The sequence below is a fragment of the Lethenteron reissneri genome, chromosome 65, assembly GCF_015708825.2.
Source record: "Lethenteron reissneri isolate LAM-NWPU_2019-01 chromosome 65, ASM1570882v1, whole genome shotgun sequence".
NCBI lineage: Eukaryota > Metazoa > Chordata > Hyperoartia > Petromyzontiformes > Petromyzontidae > Lethenteron > Lethenteron reissneri.
In genome coordinates, this window is record NC_083843.1 from 8,264,222 (window position 1) to 8,285,527 (window position 21,306).

The 21,306-nt window shown below is 52.8% G+C and overlaps 1 protein-coding gene across 1 annotated transcript in view; it reads right to left on the reverse strand.

The window, feature by feature from the left end:
• LOC133359458 (E3 ubiquitin-protein ligase TRIM7-like) overlaps nt 1-21,306 on the reverse strand; it is a 58,652-nt gene that overhangs the window by 7,612 nt on the left and 29,734 nt on the right. Inside the window, exon 7 of the mRNA XM_061577874.1 lies at nt 10,839-11,038. Within this exon, the coding sequence (XP_061433858.1) occupies nt 10,839-11,038 (200 nt within the window). The remainder of the gene's footprint in view (nt 1-10,838; nt 11,039-21,306) is intronic.

The following is a 21,306-nucleotide window of genomic DNA, read 5'->3' on the forward strand; positions in this document are numbered from 1 at the left end:
ACAGCGGCGCGCGGGAAAATCGTTCCAACGACGACGACGACGATCAAGGCGGACGGGGGCGACTGGGGAGCCTTCCAGCGACGGTTCATCGCGCATCAAGAAATGTCGGGGTGGTCCGACACCACTGCCCTGCGCGCGCTGCCAGCGATGCTCGACGACGACGCGCTTGCGGCCTTCACGTCTGCCCCGAGGTCGTCCCGCTCAACGCTCCAGGCCGCGCTACACCTGATGGCCAAGGTGTTCGGGCCGCCCTCGACCTGTCGCCACCAGTTCTACGATCGGCGGAAGGTGGTTGGAGAAACAACGCTCGCCTATCGCACGGCGCTGCTCGCCCTGGTGGACTCAGCTTTTCCCCGCATGGACAAGGAGGGGAAGGACGCCATGGTGACGGAGCAGCTGCTGGCGCTGGCTCACGGATTGGGAGTTCCCATTAATACGGCGGACGAAATGGACATCTGCTCCCTGGGGATTGCCACGAGTATTCACGCTTACGAGGTCCTAAAGCGGAAGCCGACGGTCGTCTGCGCATCGGTGGAGAACGGGGCACCGGCCGCCACGATCATCGAACCTCAGCCTGCTGTACCTCGGGAGGAGGCCTTCGCTGGTTCAAGGCCGGGGGAGTGGAGAACGGGAGGTCGTTCGCCCACACGCTCCTCCCGCAAGCTGGAGCAACCGAAACCTGCGACGTCCCTCGTCGTCTGCTACAACTGCGGCCTTCGGGGCCACGTCGCGTCCGGGTGCCGGGCCCTGCGTCAACGCACCACGGGACCACGTCCGGACGACGACCAGGGCCTCAAGACATCCCAGCTGAACCCGGCAAGTCGCGGCACCTCACACGTTCGGTCCACACGCACGGCACGTTCGGGTCGCCGCTTAGCGGTGGGGGGACCGTGTATGGGCACCGGGGGTTCGGTTCGGCGAGAGGGGTCCGCGTACGGCCCGAAGGCAGTCGAGTGGTCCGAATTGGCCCACAGGATAGTGGCTGCGTCGGCCGGGTCGTCCGTGGTAAGGGGTACATTGACGGGGTTGAGGTCCGGGTGCTCGTGGACACGGGTGCGTCGGCCACTATCATTTCGGACCTTATTTATAATATTCTTCCCGTCCAATGTCGACCCCTTCTGCCGGTGGACGTTCCATTTTACGTGGCGAACGGGGGATCTTTGGGAATCATCGGCCAGATTCGAGCGAATATTTGTATTGGCGACATTAAATTGGCGGGTCCCATTTTTGTATCATCATCGTTGGCCGTTCCTTGTTTACTAGGCACGGACTTTCTGTCTAAAATGCCCATCAAAATTCTCATAGACCAGGCCTGCATTGAGCTTCCATCGGGACGGCGGGTTGAGTTTTTGAAGAGTCCAAATAAGATACGCACGGCTTGTGCGACGGTGCAGGCGCTGGCAACCCGGACTGTACGGGTGCCCCCGGGATCGCAAATGTTGGTACCTCTTCGGTTGAGAAAACCCCTTGGGGCAGATGAGGGGGCACAGGGAGTTCTGTTGGGGCCGTCTAACAGGGCTAAAGGGGACCTCGACTTAGCGGTGGCCCAGACCATGGTGAGAGGGGACAGTGAGCCGTTCGTTGTGGTCCTGAATACGGGGTCGCGGCCGGCCGTGATTACGCAGGGAACGGTGCTGGCTCACGCCGCGCCGCTACCCGTCGAGGAACAGCTCGTTGCTCACGCCGATTCGAGTGCCGATACGCATCCCCGAAGTGAGGAGGGGACGGAGTGGTTGGACTCGTTGTGTGCCGGGTCCAGTACCTTGTCCAGTGTGCAGTTGGGTGCATTGAGGGGCTTGCTACTCGAGTTCGCTGACGTGTTTAGCAGGCACAAGTACGATATTGGCTGCACAGACCTGTTGCGCCACCACATAGCTACTGGGGACGCGGCCCCTATTCGACAGAATCCCTTCCGGCTCAGTCCAGCCGAGAAGGAGCATGTGCAGTCGGCAGTAAATGACATGTTGGCGGCCGACATCATTGCGCCCTCTTCCAGTCCGTGGGGTGCTCCTATCGTCTTGGTTAAAAAACAGGATGGATCCCTGCGGTTCTGTGTCGATTTCCGCCGCCTAAACAAAATATCAATGGCCGATGCGTATCCGCTCCCCAGGATGGATGAGTCGCTGGATGCCTTGGCAGGAGCACAGTTTTTTTCGACGCTCGATTTGCTTTCGGGATTTTGGCAATTGCCCCTCGATGACGAATCAAAACCAAAAACCGCTTTCCGGACACCGGGAGGCCTATTTGAGTTCAACCGATTGCCCATGGGTTTACATTCCGCTCCTGCCACGTTCCAGAGGCTCATGGAATTGGTTTTGTCAGGCCTCCAATGGGACACTTGTTTGATTTACCTCGATGATATCATCGTTTTCAGCCGAACTTTTGAGGAGCACCTCCAGCGACTGAGAGCAGTGTTTCTCAGGATGCGTTCCGCTAAGCTAAAATTTAAACCGGCTAAATGTTTTCTGCTTCGGGAATCGGTCAGGTATTTGGGCCATATCGTTAGCCGTTTGGGGATCTCGACGGACCCTGCTAAGACGCAATGCGTCGGCTCATGGCCAACACCGACCTCTGTTACTGAAGTCCGCAGCTTCATAGGATTTGCCTCCTATTACCGTCGTTTTGTCAAGCAGTTTGCCACCATAGCCAGGCCCCTGCACGCTTTGACGGCTAAAGGGGTGCGGTTTCACTGGGGGCCGGAGGAGGAGGCCGCGTTCTGCTCCCTTCGTGACGCCTTTGTGCAGGCTCCCCCCTTGTGTTACCCCGATTTCACGCAACCGTTTGTGCTCGACACGGATGCCAGTAACACGGGTATCGGGGGAGTGCTCTCACAGGTGGTCGGGGGGGTCGAACGGGTGGTCGCCTACGGTAGCAGGGTTCTGTCCCCCGCGGAACAACGCTACTGCGTGACACGGCGTGAATTGCTGGCGATTGTGTTTTTTATACAGCAATTCAGGCCGTATCTGTATGGCCGTCACTTTACGGTTCGCACGGACCATGCGGCTCTCCAATACGCTATGCGGGTGGCGCAGCCATCCGGCCAATTGTCCCGATGGTTGGAGGTCCTTCAGGACTACCAATTCACGACGATTTACCGCAAGGGGTTGCGCCACTCGAATGCGGATGCATTGTCACGGTTGCCGACGCGTACGGAATGCGCATGTCAGTTAGGATCGGCGCGGTGTAAACCCTCTGTCGCTGTCCCCGCGGAAGTGGTGCTAGCCGCCACGGATACTACGGGGGTCGACACCCCCACGGGGAGGGACTCGCTGTTAGCATTGCCTCTCATCGAGTGGGGCCGTCTGCAAATGGCCGACAGCTCCCTACTCGCGCTACGTCGGAAGGTTGACGATCCTGAGGGCGGGGAAACGCGGGTCGGTTCCTGGGTGTGCAGACAGGGCCTCTTGATGAAGTGGGACTACATGTCCCGGCGTCACATGCTTGTGGTGCCGGTTGCTGTACGGGGTAGGGTCGTCCTGGCTGCCCATGAACGACTCATGCATCTGGGGTTTCACAAAACGCTCGCCCTCATTCAGCGAGACTACTATTGGCCGGGGATGGGCAACGACGTGGCGAACATTCTTAAGGGATGTGTAGGGTGCGCCCGAAGAAAACCGCCACCAATAGCGGCTAATCCACCGCTGCAATCCATCCAGGTTTCGCGCACGAACGAATTGGTCGCGCTGGACATCTTGGGGCCCTTTCCCGCTACGCCTCGGGGAAATAAGCTCCTGCTGGTTGGCGTAGAGTACTTCACCCGCTGGCGCATGGCATGGCCACTCGCCAACCAGTCGGCTGCGGCAGTGGCGGACGCCTTTGTCCAAGGTTATGTTTTGGACAAAGGCGCCCCCGAACGCTTGCTGACGGATCAAGGGAAAATTTTTTCGAGTGTTTTGTTGCGCGAGGTGTGCGACCTGTTGGGTACAAAGAAAGTACGTACCTCCCCGTACCACCCGCAGACTGACGGTATGGTTGAACGTCTGAACAGGACGATTACGTCTATGCTGTGCCAACAGGTATGCGATGACCAGGTGGATTGGGACTTACAGGTACCGGGGGTACTAGCGGCCTATCGGATGGCACCTCATGCGGCGACGGGGTTTTCTCCATTTTTTCTGATGTATGGGCGGGAGGCCGATCCGGCCATGGACGTCCAACTGGGGATTTCCCAGCCACGTGCAAAATCTAAATTGGCAGACCATATCAAGTTTAACATCGCCAAATTGGCTGAAGCGCGAGAGGCTGCGAGATTGAATTCGCGGTCTCGGCAGATCACGAACGAGCGATTGCATGGACGGAAGGTGCATACGAACAATTGGGAACCGGGCGATAAGGCCTGGCTGCATTGTCCACACGCACCGTTGGCTACGTCCCCCAAACTGTTGAGACCATGGAGGGGACCGGTGGAAATTGTGCGGGTTGCACGACCCCAGAGTATACAGATTAAATGGGGAAAACGCCGTTGGTACGTGCACCCCTCCCGACTGAAACCCTACGCGGCGCCGCGTGACCCCGGGTTGTGCCGTGACGACCGAGCGTGTGATGTGACCGTCGACTCGGGGAGGGATGTGTCGCAGGCTGATCCTCACGTGTCTCCACCTGACCCACCCCCAGGTGTCTCGGACCTGACGGCTGTTGACCGTCGGGAACCGGAACCCCGCGGCTCGCGCGGAGCCCCGATGCCTGGCCCATGCCTTCCTGAACTGCCGGCGCCACCGGATGGCCAACTGCGTCTGGTGCCGTACGACGGACCGGCAAGGCGGACTCGGGCTAGGACGCAACACTTTTCATGAAAAAAAAAAAAAAAGTAAATTTTCCTTTTTTGTTTAAAGCCCGACCTCGCTGCCGGGGTCCCCCTCTGCCAGGGTAATGTCCCGTTCAAGGGACTCTCGGACACATTGGGACGCTGCACGAGTCGGAGAGAAAAGAAGAGAAAATGAAAAATATTTTTTTATTTTTATTGTTACTCTTTCCGCATACACATTATCGTTGCCACTCGCCGGATTGCGCATATTGTTCTTGTTGTGGGTGTGGCAGTTGCTGGGTTTTGCGGATTGCGGTGTTCATGTTGTGTTGTTAGGGTTTTGTTGTTATGTTACGGGGCACACATAGGGGTGAAGGGGTGTTGTATATTTTATTAGCAGCCGGGTCGGCTGCGAGCTATGTGGTAGGGGGTGATGTAGTGGTGGTATTGACGTGCGCCGACAGTGATGGATCACGGGGCGCGGGGTTGGGCACGCGATGTGGGCGTGGTATGGACGCGCGCGCCGGTGGTAAGGCGCGCTGACACAAGCTGGGAAAAGAGGATCGTAGCGAGTGCGCAGCGATTGGTCAGATAAGTGGGTGCTCTCAGCGACGTCCGCAGGAGGGGTATAAAGGGAGACGCGCGAGAGCACTCGTGGTCAGTGTTAACCAGTTGAAGACCGAAGACGGGGTGGAGGAGGTAGTGGCCCGAGACCCCTAGTCCCGCCGTCCTTGTGAGGACCGGGGCCCTGTGTGGCTCGGAGCCGAGACTGGGGGACCGTAGTCCGACGCCCGTGTGGGTCGGGACGGTGGTACCCAGAGCCGAGACGGGCACCCTGGCTGGGTGTGTCCTGGAAGGCTACGGGGCGTAAGAGCCCGTGTCAGTATAGCTGAGTGGGTGTCAGTCACCCGAGTAGCTAAGGAGGGTGTTGGTCACCCGTGTAGCTGAGTGGGTGTTGGTCACCCGTGTAGCTGAGTGGGTGTTGGTCACCCGTGTAGCTGAGTGGGTGTTAGTCACCCGTGTAGCTGAGTGGGTGTTAGTCACCCGTGTAGCTAAGTGGGTGTTAGTCACCCGAGTAGCTAAGTGGGGTGTTAGTCACCCGTGTAACGAAGTAGGGTGTTAGTCATCCGTGTAACTACAAGTTGGTGAAAATAAAGAGTGTGCTACCCGTGAAGTCGTCTCCTGCCGAGTTACTACTTTACACACTCATTCATAATCGCAGTCTTGATTAACTCTCAATTATGTCCTATGAAGTAGGGCCGTTGCCTGAAAGGTCGATTAATGTTACTTTTAAGCTCCACGCAGTGTTTGACGAACGCGTGGAGTTATTTTGACAGCGAGTGAACGTACCACATGAAACGGCAGTGCGCACCGCACATTCGTGCGTTTGACTGCCCTCTAATGCTCATGGGTGTGATGCCTTGCCTCTGTTCTTGGCTCTGTATCATTGTGTTTCACGTTGTACATGAACGTAAACCGAATAAGATGTAGATTTTAACGTTTTATTTGGAGTGATTTAGATGTTAACACCCTCGCCTGGTCTGCAGGAGGTCGTGGATTCGATCCCGACCCCGACGCCTGCTGCATATTAGGAGTTTGCGTGTCTCTCTTTCTCACCGTGGTCGTTTTTCCCTCATTTAGAATCAACATCACGCTTTTAGAGTACTAAGTTACTGAAATACATTTCCACATTATGATAAGCCACTTCGTCATCATTTGATGGCCAGATCGTTTCTGAATAAGAGCTACATTGCTCAGTGTACCTTACCTGGTGAAATATAACGAAATATAGTCCATAGTAAATCGTTTTATTGAAGTTTTTACGAATGTGTTACTTGACACCTCGGACACCCTTGCGAACGAGAAGTTTAATCGAGCGACTTTCCCGGTAAAATATTTTAACCATCCACATCCTGGGGTTCACAACATCGGAGATGAACAAGGAAGCCAACATTACTTAGCACGAGGTTACAAACCTCACGAGATACTCCGTGGAAATGTGCTCAGGTGATCAAGGTCACAGACACGAGCTTCATACCGCACGTAGCTGGCTAGACACAACGTAAGACACGTTACACGGTCGGCTTTGACCACTTCCAGACGGGAGCCAGGTCCACGCGCTACGCTCTCAGTGGGAGCTGCGCTCGCCACGACTCTCAGTGGCTTCTCACCAATAGTAGCTCGCTGTGGCTGAGAGACGCTGTCCCTGGAGCGCACACGGCGGCGACGAACCAAGACACGAATCGACTCTCACCTGCGTAGACAGGAGCGTTGCATTCACACCGCGGTGTTGGGGTTTACGGGTCGCGACTTTTACAAAACCCAGAGTGGCCAGGCAAACGGTGATGGTTTGTCCCTTGGACTGATGTCGTTGGCTATGGTGAGGCTCTGTGGGTTTCTGCACCAAACCGTACCTTGTAAAACATTATTATAAAAGTTATTTTTTAAGTATGTCATCTATATCATTGCCATTCATTTGTTCTGTATTTATTTTAGCGTAACTGTTTAAAATTGTCTTTAAAAAATAGTAACCATTAATATTGTTATTTTTTTGACAAATCATCTCACAACTTAACGTGTAAATGAGTGGGGGATCAGGTGGGAGGGTAGGAGGGTGATCGTGTGGGTGGTTGTGCAGGTGTGTGTAGGTGGAGATTGGTGTTGTCGTGGTTAGTGTGCTGTGCTATGAACCTGCCGATCCAAGTTAAATTCTCACTCATGGCCACCAACACCAATGACCATTGTCTGAACTGGTCATAGGTCGATTCAGCCTCACATGATTACCTTGGTGTAGAGTATAAATATCAATACTCGAGAGACAAAGGCGGCAGGGCTTGGTGCTGGCCATCCACCCATTCGTGTGCCGTGCTGGCTTTCATAGATGTTCACTAACAGCACTTGCCCAACAGTCTGTTCAGGCTATACAGGGGATCTTTGCCTTTGTGCGGGTGGGTGAGTTGAGCGGGTTTGCAGGTGATCAGGTGGGAGGGAGATCAGCCGGGAATGGGCGCTTGAATATGCATGAGGTGGACAGGTGGGAGGGTTGCAAGATGGGCAGGTGTATGGCTGAGCAGGTGTATGGCTGAGCAGGTGTGAGTGTGGGCAGGTGGGAAAGAGGGTCTCTGTAGACGGCTGGGGGGGTAGTAGGTTAGGGAGTGGCAGGTGTCGGCGAGGAGAGTGTTGGGTGCAGATGAGTAGGTGGTGGTCATCATTACCAAGTGTAGTCATTATCATCATCATCGTGCTCTTCATCATCATCCATCAGTCAGGATCCATTCATCATCATAGCTCATGATGACGAGGAACAAGCAAACTGACAAAGTGCAGCAAAAAATAACACGAAATGCGCCATGGAATGTGGCCCAAGGCTACAGACAGAACTTACCTGTGAAGGCGTAGGCTGTATATTTACTAACCGTGCCCGGGTTTAATTTCCGAAAATATAACATCCATAAAACAAAACAAGAGTAACCATCCCAAAAAAATACATGTTTACCCAAGTCAGTCTCAGCTATGAGAGTCACATTCACAGCCTGGATGACAATCTTAACAATAAATTTTCAGATTTCATTTTTTATTCACCCTGAACACATTGACCCTTGACCCACAATACAATGATTCCAATTCACAGGTAACCCAGAACACAATCAAGTCTATGTACATTTACGTGATCTAACCCAATAAACCTTTATCATTGATATAATTGGTCGTGAAAGCCTACGTGTTAAAGTCGATTTGTTTAACCAGGTGAGAACTCAAGAAACCAGTATGAGTCTCGGTTACACGGAGTGATGATAATGATGCTGCTGCTGTTGATGATTCTGTTACTGCTGATAATGATTATATCATTATTGATGCTAGTTCTACTCCTGGTGCTGATAAAGATAATGATGGAGCTACTGCTGTTGATGCTGTTGCTCCTGTTACTATTTTTTCTGCTGATGATATTTCTGCTGATGCTGATGATCGAGTCGAGTTGAATTTAAATTTAACGAGGTGAGGACTCAGGAGATCAGGATGAGTCTCATTGACAAGAGTGACCTGGGTCACAAAAATTTAAAGAACAAAAGTCAAACCCATGCAAGCAATGAAGCAAGTAGAAATCTCACCCCCAGCCCAGAGCACAATTTGATTGGAGTTCACACAATTACACAACTGATACGATATAATCAATGCGTCTCAAATCATCTACGCGTTGCTAAATAGCCTGAGACTCGAGGTTGGGTGCACACGGGATTGGTGTCTCATGTTAAGGAGAGGCGCTGCGGTGGCTCAGAGATGTTATCTCCCTCGCTTGGTATGAAGGAGGTCGTGGGTTGGATTACGACCCTGAAAGCTGCTGTATTTGGAGTTTGCGTTGTCTCTATCCCTGTAATAACACAGTGTCTGTGTTATTAATGCGTTTTGAAACAATATTAGTCGTGTCGTATTGTAAGGTAGATCGTCACTCTAGATATATATCAGGTGCTTAATAACTTTATCCCACTTCAAAGTCAAAACACAGTTCCCATTGTCAGCAGAAGCGTTTTCCCATAAATCGAAGGTTGTGGCTTCAGGTTCAAAAGTCTGACAGCAGATAATTAAAATATTAATCAAAACAAAACTTTATGAATAATATTGGTGGCGAAAGACCTCCTACTACTACTATGTGTTAAATGGCTTCTCTCTCTCTATGCCCTGTAAAATAAACTAGTTTGGGTGGGGGGGTCATTCGACCGCTGGTTCTAACAACAATGCTTTATCTCAGCGACGCTCGGCACACACCACGGAGTAGTCCCCTCCAAGTGATGCCATCCCATTCCCACCCCGGGTTTATCACCCAGCGAGTGAGTGACCGCGAGGGGACGGCGCGCGTCACCCCGTAGCGTCACGTGACGCGTGTTCCCCGCACGCCTGTGGTGGAGCTCCGCCCTCTCGGCGTTGAGCGCCACGCGGCGTGCGATGCGGTGCGAGGGACGATGGCGTCAGAGATAACCTTGCCCCCCCCCCCCCACTAGTGCGCTAACCACTGCATCACCGCTCCACCCCACACTACACACATGGCTCTCTATACACTAAAGACAATGACACCCCGTGTAACCTTAACATACTGTTGGGGCAAATGCTGTTAGTAGCGAGTCGCACCGATGAAGGCCGGTACTGTGACACACGAGGGAGTGGGAAGGCAGCACCACGCCCAGAAATACACAAAGACACGCACAGACAGTAACAATGACACAAACACAATAACAAAGACCCACAAAAACATACACACCAACCCACTTACCCGAAGACAAAGATCCCCCGTATAGCTTTCAAATACAGTTGAGTTAAGTGCTGTTAGTGAGGTTCACCTATGAAGGCCATCCTGGGAGTGACCCGCCTTTGTATCCACAGGGGTAATATTTGCTCATCGCGCCATGTAGTAATTTGAGGCTGAGTCGACCTAGGTGAGAGCCAAGGCCGATTCATATAATCGCTATCAATGTTGTTTGTATACAGGTCATGGGCCTCCACTAGGTCGACCCAGCCTCAAATGAGTACCTGGTGCGGTGTGTAAACATCGCCACTGGGGAGACAAAGGCAGTTGGACGTGGTGCTGGCCACCCACCTCCTCGTGTACCGTTCCGGCCTTCATAGGTGCTCGCTAACAGCACTTGCCCCAACAGTCTGTTCAGGCTACACGGGGGATCTGTGTCTTTGTGTGCGTGAGTCTCTGTGCGTTGTGCCCGTTTCTCTGCGCTGCTCACACTCCGTGCTCTCAGCACGCACGACTCAGATCCAGAATCCTCACTGAGTTACCAACATCACCACCATACACCCACAGCGCGGGGTAGAGCGGTTGACTAAACGAGTGGTGGACGGAGTGCAGCAACTCCATGGAGTCGGCGCGGTAAAACGACAGCAGCCCCGCCTCCCAGTGCAGGTGACACCCGACTCTCCGGGGAGGATTCCTCACCGGCACTGAGGTCCAGACATCACCATGAAGCACGTAGCAGCTGTTGTAATCTTTATATAAAACCCAGGATGAGTCGTTCTGTCCAAGGCTGCACTCTTTACCACCCCCTTTCCGTGCGATCGTCCCGTACACGACTCCAACCTTACAGCTCCTCGCCGCACCCCCCAGGTCCATCTCCCAGTAGTGCTGACCCGACGAGAAGCTCTCGGAGCACAGGACTTGGTCCCAGGCATCAAAGCGGTTTGGGTGATCGGGGCGACCCTGGGAGACAGCGGTCAGCGTCACCGTCCTGAGGTCCGAGGAAATCTGGAGGTTGTTGTAGGCCGAGTTTGGGTCCAGAGTCGGTGAGCGTCCATCTGCAGTAACAGCAGCACCACGATAACAATAGCACTCGTGCACTAACACGCACGTACACTACAATAGAGCAATTCATAATGAGCTTTATTATACAACGTTGTTATGCGTAGCTATCGGTGTGATGACATGTAACGGGCACTTTGTCAATCCACTGCTGGATGACCATACTTCACCACGCCGGTCACCACACGTTGGCGAAGGCAGGCGGCGTAGCTGGCGAGAGCACAGAAGTACAGTACAGCGGTGCATTTACCCGCCCTGCCATCTGCTTTCCCACCACGTAGCCCCGCAGCCTGTAGCACCTGCTAGGCATGGTGGTGACTGCCCCGCCACGTGGCCCCGCAGCCTGTAGCACCTGCTAGGCATGGTGGTGACTGCCCCGCCACGTGGCCCCGCAGCCTGTAGCACCTGCAAGGCAGGGTGGTGACTGCCCCTCCACGTGGCCCCGCAGCCTGTAGCACCTGCTAGGCATGGTGGTGACTGCCCCGCCACGTGGCCCCGCAGCCTATAGTACCTGCTAGGCAGGGTGGTGGCTGCCCTGCCACTTGGCCCCGCAGCCTGTAGCACCTGCTAGGCAGGGTGGTGACTGCCCCGCCACGTGGCCGCGCAGCCTGTAGCACCTGCTAGGCATGGTTGTGGTGGCTGCCCGTGCGAGCCCTGCCCAGGCGCAGCCCCTGCGGGGCTTTGCGAGGTGCCAGGAGGTGGGGCAGTGGATCGCAGAAGCAGCAGCAGCAGCAGCATCAGCAGCGTGGATATCAACACGCCGTAGCGTCCGTGTGTGTACAACAAACTCAACGATCTCCCGTATAACCTTTCACAGATTGTATCAGCAAGTGCTTTTGGTGAGTGGCTGTGAAGGCCGACACGGCACACAAGGGGCTGGGGTTGGCCAACGCCACGCCCGGCCGCCTTTGTCTCCCATGTGGTGACGTTTACACACGCACCAGCTGCTCACTCGTGTGATAGTGTCGTGATGTACACTCGTGTGTGATAGTCTAGTGATGTACACTCTCTGTGTGTGATAGTGTAGTGATGTACACTCGTGTGTGTGTGATAGTGTAGTGATGTACACTGTGTGTGTGATAGTGTATTGATGTACACTCGTGTGTCTGTGATAGTGTAGTGATGTACACTCGTGTGTGTGTGTGTGTGTGTGATAGTGCAGTGATGTACACTTGTGTGTGTGTGTGTGTGATAGTGTAGTGATGTACACTCGTGTGTGTGTGGTAGTGTAGTGATGTTCACTCGTGTGTGTGTGTGATAGTGTAGTGATGTACACTCGTGTTTGTGTGTGATAGTGTAGTGATGTACACTCGTGTGTGTGTGTGTGATAGTGTAGTGTTGACTGCGGTGTTTAAACATCGCCACTGGGGAGACAAAGGCGGTCGGGCGTGGTGCCGGCCACCCACCCCTTCATAGGAGCTCGCTAACAGCACTTTCCCCAACAGTCTGTTAAGGCCATACAAGGGATCTCTGTCTATATCAACGTATTGGTATATGTTCATACGTGTTCTTTTGTAATTAATTTGTTGTTGCCTGTGTAGTGATTTCCACGGGCAACTTTGCTGATGCCTTGGCCTGGTTGTCTAATGAAACCTAAAGTTGCCTTTGATTCTGAGAGCTTCAGGCTGTAACACTCAACCCTAAGAATCCTCAAGGTGTATGTATCTCACTGCCTCAAGCACTAATAATGAATCCTAAACATCTCAGCCCTAGCGTGTGTGTGTCAGACTCACACGCAGAAAAGCAATAGCATCCTCACTCAATTATACACATGTGTAATGTTAATAGAGGTCAAGTAATAGTGATTTGCACTCATCTGTGTGTATGTGCTATATTTTAATGTGTAGGTATATTGATATATGTTTTTTAGTAGTTTACCTTTTTGGCTAGGTAGTGAGTTAGACGGTCAACTAAGGTCAAGCCGGCTGGCTGTCTGATTGGCTGTCTGATTAACCTCTGAATTGTAACACAGAATCCGAAACGTGCCTTTGAGTCTTAGAGCTTTAGGCATTAACACTAAACTCTATGAATCCTAACTGTGTGAGTCTGGATATCGCAGCCTCAAGTACTAATAATTAATCATAAGAATCTCAGCCACAGTGTCTCTGTGTAAAACACACACACAGCATAGCAACAGCATCCTCATTGAATAATACACACGTATAGTGCTAATAGAGCTCATGTAATACTTCTTTACACTCGTGTGTGTGCTGTATGTTAACGTAGAGGTATTGCAATACATGGGCAATAGTAATGTATCTGTATGTATGTACATTGATACACATGGTCAGTCACAATGATAGCCTCGAGTATTAACATTGAACCCCATAATCCTTACTGTGCCTTAGTAGGGATATAGCAGCTTCAAGCATTATGAATGAATGAGAATCATTAGGCTGTCTTAGTCTGGTTATGAGCCTACAGCATTAACAATGAACCATATGCATCACAATGGTGATGCAGTTGGCTCGAGTCTGATGATGACATCTATCACAGAGAAGACTTATAGTCATTGATTAATCTGCTACAATGGTTACTTTGGCCAACATCATCCTCACTGGATAATACTCGCGTGTAATATCAATGGAGCCCATGTAATAGTGAAATACCCTAGTGTGTGTGCTATATATTATCGTCTAATGAATACAGTATAGTCGTAATGTGTGTGTGTGCACGTACAGTTCGTGATAGACAAGGTTGACCATGGTTATGTCTTTGTCTGGCTCTGAGCATCAGCCATTAACTGGGGAACCTAAGAATTCTTAAAGTGCCTTAGTTTGACTCTCTCTGCATCAAACTGTTAACATGAAGCCTAAGACTCCTAAAAGTTTCTTAGTCTGGACGTATGCTCCTTGGGTATCCTACAGGCAGCCTTTGTGTCTGCATTGGTGATTGTTTACAAGACGTCCTAGGTACTCATTAAGGCTGAGTGGACCTAGGAGAGCTCCAAATTGGTTCTGAATCCACTCACCACTGATGTTAGCCAGGGCCGTGAATAGCCTGTTGGTGACCATGTTTGTATCTCAGTGCACAAACCATCCCATTTTGACTGGACATCCATACTTACTCTCGCTCAACCATACATCCATACACCTCCGATTATCACAGTTGGTGTGAAAGAAGTTCAATATATATCTATACACTATTACAAAGACACGATACCCCGTATATCCTCAACAGACTTTTGGGGAAAGTGCTGTTAGTAAGCACCTATGAAGGCCCACACGGCACACGATGGGGTGAGTGGCCAGCACCACGGCCGATCCGCCTTTGTCTCACTAGTGGTATGTTTACACACCGCACCAGGTACTCATTTGAGGCTGAGTGGACCTACGGGAGGTCCAGGACCGGTTCAGATAACCCATCACTGGTGTTGGCCTTGAGCGGGATTCACACTCAGGATGCCAGTTTCATAGCGCAGCAAACTAACCACTATACTACCGCTCTGCAACGTACATGTACAAGCACAATTGCATGTGTACGGGTTCCGGAGACACTTGTAGAGGTAACTTCTTTATTACAATACAACACTCCAACAGTCCAACTCTCCAACAGTCCTGATACTCTGTTACAGCCTAGGTACACAGCCAAGCTACACAGCCTAGATACTCTACTCTGGCTACGCTCCGGAACTCGCCCTCACAAGGTCGTAGAGTCGGGAGTTCCAGAGTCCCAGCGCTGGCTCTCACAGCATCCCAGGGTCTTCAGATGGCTGGTCGTGGGTCTTGGGTATTGAGTTACAACTGGGCCCCGATCGTCCAGGGAGCTCTCCTTTTATGCCTGGTCCAACAAGGGGTGGGGCCGTGTGCGCCACCAGACATCCCACAGAGCACACACAGCCCCCCCCCCCGTTGGCGGCGCCCAGAGGCTTAAGCGTCTGGACCCCCTGGGAACCCAACGCCTGGCGCCCAGAGGCTTAAGCGTCTGGACCCCCTGGGAACCCAGCGCCTGGCGCCCAGAGGCTTAAGCGTCTGGACCCGCCCGGGAACCCAGAGCCCCCAGCAGCCCTCCCTTCTTATGTCACTACACATGCACAATAGCAGATGCACACATGGCAATAGTCCGTGGTACTCACACATGAATGCCAGCAGGTTGACCACAGCTCCCTGCAGGGCACTGATCGAGGCGATGTCTTTTTTTTTGGGAGATGAGGGTGGAGATCCCTTCTGAGCGTCTCTCCTGTGAGACCAGAACCAAAAGTGACTCGCACAGCCCGTGTCTTACACAGTACCAACGCACACAGCATCATTACACAGCATCATCATTCACAGCATCATTACTCACAGCAGCATCACACAGCCCGGGTCTTACCCAGCATCATCTTATGAAAAATAAGAATAGGTTTTGCCTTTTCTGCCAAAAACTAGGTGCTCTGATGTTCAAACACCAAATAGATACTTTTTTGTAAGGAATCAAATCTGCATTAACCACACGTACTTGTGGTGAACATGCAAACAAACATTCTCTGATAATCATATATGATGCAATGCCATTGAAACTGATTGGCCTAGAACAGAGACAACCTTCTTTATGGCCTAGTCTCACCAGTGTCAGACCAGAGAAAGCCAAAGGCGAACAGTGAGCATGTTTGTTTGCAGGTTCATAACAAGTACGTGTGGTTTAATGCAGGCTTGAGTCCTTTCCAAAGGTATCTATTGCTGTTTGAACATCTTAACACCTGATTTAAAGCTTTCATGACTGCAGGGGTTCATATTCTTCGTTCTTTCGGTAAAGTCACGCAGAAGGGAAATAATAAAATAATATAAATATAAAACAATACAATTCTCACGACGTTTCGACTGCAACACAAGCAATCGTCACCAGGTGTTAAATCCACAGCAAGAAATTTTGAAAAAAGTGGCGGTTTGTTCTAACGTCAGCACCAAGGACAGCCATTTGGCAGTTTGCCAGATGGATGAGGTCATATATGTTCGGAAAAGAGGAGGGGGGAGCAGAAAATGGAATGCGGTCTGAAAATCACCGTAAGCGTGAACACAATAAATTAAGACCCGAAATGGTTTATCAAATCCTGCCAATGATTGCTAAGCCAGAATCCATCTTCTCGGTTGAAATTGTCTCTGTGTTTGTATATGTGTAATGCGAGCGTGAATGGGGTTTCTGCTGGACTCTGGCCCAATCACACGACCCGGGGTATTGGAGGTGGAGCCAGCAGGGCAGTATGGGAAGAGGGGATCTGACGATCCGGAAGGGAGGAGTCAGGGTCACGTGAGAGAGAGGTTATAGAGAGGAGCCCGGAAGAGATCGAGGGCAGTCGATGGAGTGAAGAGGCGGGACCACGTTGGGTGGCCGCCGCGCCATCAGCCACGTGGCTGATGGGGCTTGGCACACCCGTCAGCCAGCGGTGTGCAGAGCGAGAGAAGAGTGTGCGGGGCACACGGGGCTAGCGGGGTGGCTAGCGGGGTGTGCGGGGCATATGGGGCTAGCAGGGTGGCTAGCAGAGTGTGTGGGGCACATGGGGCTAGCGAAGAGGCTAGCAGAGTGTGCGGGGCACACGGGGCTAGCGGAGTGGCTAGCAGAGTGTGCGGGGCACACGGGGCTCACGGAGTGGCTAGCAGGGCGTGCGTGGCACGCGAGAGGAGACGCTGGTCCCTTGTCAGGACCAGCGGGGTGACGGACGAGTGGAGGAGCTGAGGAGGAAGCGAGTGCGCGGGGAGCGCGAGAGACGATGCTGGTCCGAGGAGGAGGCCAGCGGGGTGCGGAGAACAAGAACCCAAATAAAGGACGAACGGAGACTTACATCGCCTGACAGTCCTTTATTACATATGTATATGTGAATAGCCTCATGAACGAACCTCTCATGGTAGCCAGATGGCTTGCAAAGAACCTCTGTCTTGGAGAAATCAATGTAATGTGAGCCCACTGAATTATAACAGTGATCTGCCATGGCCGAGGTGTTGGTCCTTCCGTGTTTTAGGTCTGCTTTGTGCTCACGGATGCGGTCAGAGACATGTCGTTTGGTTTCTCCAATGTAAATACTACCACAGAGGCAACTCGGTTTGTAAACGCCAGGGTACTGTATGTCCGGAATCACATCTTTTACAGATGGAACCAGATCACAGATTTATCGGAAGCGAGGTGAGTGGGGGCGGAACCTAAAGGCGGAGCCAGCAAGGCGCTATGGGGAGGCCGGATCTGGAAGGTTTGGAAGGGCGTGGTGAGAGGGAGGAGACAGGATCACGTGGTGAAGGGGATATTTGGGGGAGCCCGGAAGGGCTCCGGGTCAGTTGGGAGAGTCACAAAGCTGTACCACGTTGGGTGGCCGGAGGGAATCCGCGCCATCAGCCATGTGGCTGGAGGAGCTTTAGCACACCGTCGGCCAGCGGTGTGCGGAGCGGAGGAAGCGAAAAGACTGACGAGAGAGCACGTGCGGGGCGCGCGCGAGGAGCAGCGGGTCCGCTGTCGGGACCAGCGGGTGCGAGTGTCAACTAGAATAAAGAGTGATGGAGACCAAGCAGTGTGTGGTGAAGTCCTTTATTACATTGGGGTCAGAAGCGGTTCGAGATGTCAAAACATCTCAAAAAGAAAAAATCAACCAACACCTTCTTCAGATGACGACGGGGACCTTCCTCAAGCGGTGGCGGTCCCGGACACGGATGGCGTGGATGGGACGGCGGCAAGCGACACTGCGGGAGTGCAAGATATCGTCGCGGGAGCCGAACCTTCTACATCTTCGGGCGCCGACGATGGCTACTGGCACGTAGCAGAGCAATTGACTCGCTGCGGGCCGTTTTGCTGGACTTGGTCACTCTGGTCGCGCCGGCGCCGGGACAGTGATTGTAATTATATACTAGATTAGTAATCAGGCTAATCTAGTATATAATTACAATCACTCCCCCTTGAATCTTTGCACCTGATGAGTTAATGAGTTAATGATGACGTCACCCTGCTGCTGCTCTATATAAGAACGGGTGACACAGCAGAGCCTCACCATTCTGGCGAATTGCCCGATGATGCTGGATGCAATTACCAACGAAACGTCGTACTCAAATTGTAAATGTTGTGGCTTCAACACACCGGTGGGCTAAAGCAGTGAACTATTTGTCTTTTGTCAACGTGACACTTTTTTACTGATTGGCCGTGTCGGGTGGTGGAGGGTTACGACACATTTATAAATAACGCGATCTAAAACCCAAAAACGTTGATTATGAATTAATTGTCTCGCACAACGAGTCTGTGTGCAAAATGTCAGCTCGATTGGATCACGGAAGTGGGTTTAAAAAAACGACCAAAAGGTTTTGCACGGTCGTAAGCAAGCAAGCAAGCAAGCACGCAAGCGAACTTAATATAAAAGATTTAAAAAGGATGGTAGCCTGCGATTGTGTTGATTTTTGGAGGCTAAATAAAGTGTTGGTTGCAGACAGCGTACCTCCTGCCGCGTATGAATGATTTCCTCGATGCCTTGTCTGGGGCGATATTTTTTTCGACCCTCGACCTCTCCTTGGGATTCTGGCAGCTCCGCCTGGACGAGTTGTCGAGGGAAAAGACAGCTTTCCGTACACCGCAGGGGCTTTTTCAGTTAAATTGTCTCCCCATGGGATTGAACGCCGCCCCTGCTACGTTCCAAAGGTTAATGGAACTCGTGTTGACCGGCCTGCAATGGGACACGTGCCTGATATATTTGGACGTCATTGTTTTCAGCCTCACGTTTGAGGAGCATCTTAAGAGATTGGATGCTGTTTTTGCTAGGGTGCGTTCCGCTAATTTGAAATTTAAGCCCAAGAAGTGTCACCTTTTGCAACACTCCGTGCGCTATTTGGGTCACATTGTCAGCCCTGATGTGTGGCCAGAGACCCGACAAGACGGCGTGCATTTGGGACTGGCCGACTCCGGCCACGGTGGGGGACGTACGTCGATTTGTCGGGTTCACTTCCTATTACCGCAGATTTGTACCAAATTTGCTACGATCGCTAGGCTGCTGCAACTCCTTATGGCAAAGAATCAGAGGTTAAAATGGGGGGCCGGAGGAGGAGAAGGCGTTTTGCGGCCTACGCAATTGGTTGGCATCAGCACCGACGCTGGATTACCCTGATTTCGCTTTGCCTTTCATTTTGGATACCGACGCTAGTGATATGGGTATTGGCGCCATCCTATCGCAGTGTAAGGGTGGCATCGAACGCATTGTGGCTTACGGGAGTCACGTTCTCTCTCTGGCTGAGAACCCGCTAATGCGTCACCCAGCGGGAATTGTTAGCTATCGTGCATTTTGTCCGCCAATACCGGCCGTATCTGTATGGCCAGAAATTCATTGTGCACACGGACCATGCGGCTTTGCAATACTCCTTGAAAGTTGACGAGCCATCTGGCCAGCTGGCACGATGGCTGGAAACTTTGCAGGATTTCTCGTTTGACATTCAATACCGTAAAGGTTCGTGTCATGCTAATGCGGAAGCGCTCTCCCGACTGCCGCATGGGTCCGCCTGCACGTGTACCTCGGGCACGAATACGTGACGCGGGTTCCACAGCCCCCGCGGCCTGTCATATCTGCTGTGGAGAAGCCCGCGGCTTCCCACGTGCCCGGAGCCGGCTGATGGGGTTTTGAATTTTCCGCGTTCCGTGTGGCTTCGTGAACAATTGCTCGATGACTCGCTTGCAGCCTTGCGGAGTCAGGTTGCAAAGTCGAAGGGGTATCCGTCATCTGATGGGATGCCGGGAGCAGCTCTCTGGGACGGATTGTTGATGTGGAAAGAGGACTTGCAGGGTCGCTGGCGCCTTGTCGTTCCGTTGTCGTTGCGGTACGAGTTGATTCGGATTCTACACACTAAAAAGTTGTTACATCTCGGGGTGCAGAAAACCTTGTTGACGTTACAACGTGATTATTTTTCGCACGGCATGATGACTGACGTTGTTGGGCACATTCAGGCGTGCTCCGACTGTGCCCGGCGGAAGCCGCCCAAACAACCGTATGCCCCGGTGCAATCGATTAAAGTGATGCAGGTTAACAAATTGGTGGCGTTGGACATTCTGTTGGTCGGGGTGGAATATCTTTCGCGATGGCCAATGGCTTGGCCTTTGCCCGACCAGTCGGCGTCGTAAGTCACGGAGGCATTCCTGTTCGGGTACGTGATGGACAAGGGGGCGCCGGAACGACTGCTCACGGACCAAGGGCGAAATTTTTCTTCGAACCTGCTGCGGGATGTGTGCGACGCTTTGGGAACTAAGAAAGTTCGGACTCCCCCTACCATCCACAAACTGATGGGATGGTTGAACGGTTGAACCAGACCCTGTTGGCCATGCTCTGCCATACGGTTAGTGAATTAGGCCGATTGGGATTTGCATATTCCGGGAGTGCTCTCCGCTTACTGGATGGCACCACCTGTGTCGACGGGGTATTCACCTTTCTTTTTAATGTATAGTCGCGAGAATGTGCTGCCTGTGGAGGTGCAACTTGACACATGTACGAAGGGTCCTGTTAAAAACCTCCCCGATCATATTCGCGAGTCCGTTCGGCGCGGCGGAAGCGTGGGACATGGCCCGATGGCTACGGCCAAGACCCAGGCCGGAACGAACGGTGTGCTTGGCGCTCTCATCGTGTGTCCCCTTGGCGGGTGGGGGACATGGCCTGGCTCCACTGCCCACAGGTGCCGGTGGGGACCTCCCCTAAATTGCACCAACCTTGGCAAGGCCCAGTGGTGCTGATTGAGGTTCCTAGTACCCAGTCGCACGCGTTCGTGTCGGGTCGCGCCGTTGGTACATCCACACGTCCCAATTGAAGCCCTACGTTGCCCCTCGTGTCGATGCGTCATCTCCTAACATTGCCTTGCCGGTGTCTGTCGCGTCCGACGTGCCACTGCCCTTGCCTGTTCAACCTGCAAGCGTGCCTGTCGTGCCTCCTGTAGAGGCCGACGGTGATCCTACCGGACACAGGGATTTCTGCATCGGTGGGCCTACCACGGCGACGGGAGCACCTGCTTCCACTGCCCTCTAACCCCGCCGAGGTTGTGGCTGCAGGGGGCCCCGATTTCGGGCCTCTCTGATGCGCGGGGTTCTGCAAAGGACGGGCCTCCACCAGTGGCGGATGATTCCGGCTCCGTCGCTCCAACCCCATCCGGACTGCGGTCTCTGAGGGCGCCGGTTCTCATGAAGGAGGGCCGGCGGCCCGCACTCGATGCAGATCCTTCCCTTACTTGATTGTATTCGTCATTATTGTGTTCTCTGTTGTGCCTGTTGTGGTTCTTGGAGGTGTTGCCATCGCTCGCATATTTTCATCTTGGTCCTTTACATCAGGTGGGGGGGGGGGGGTCAT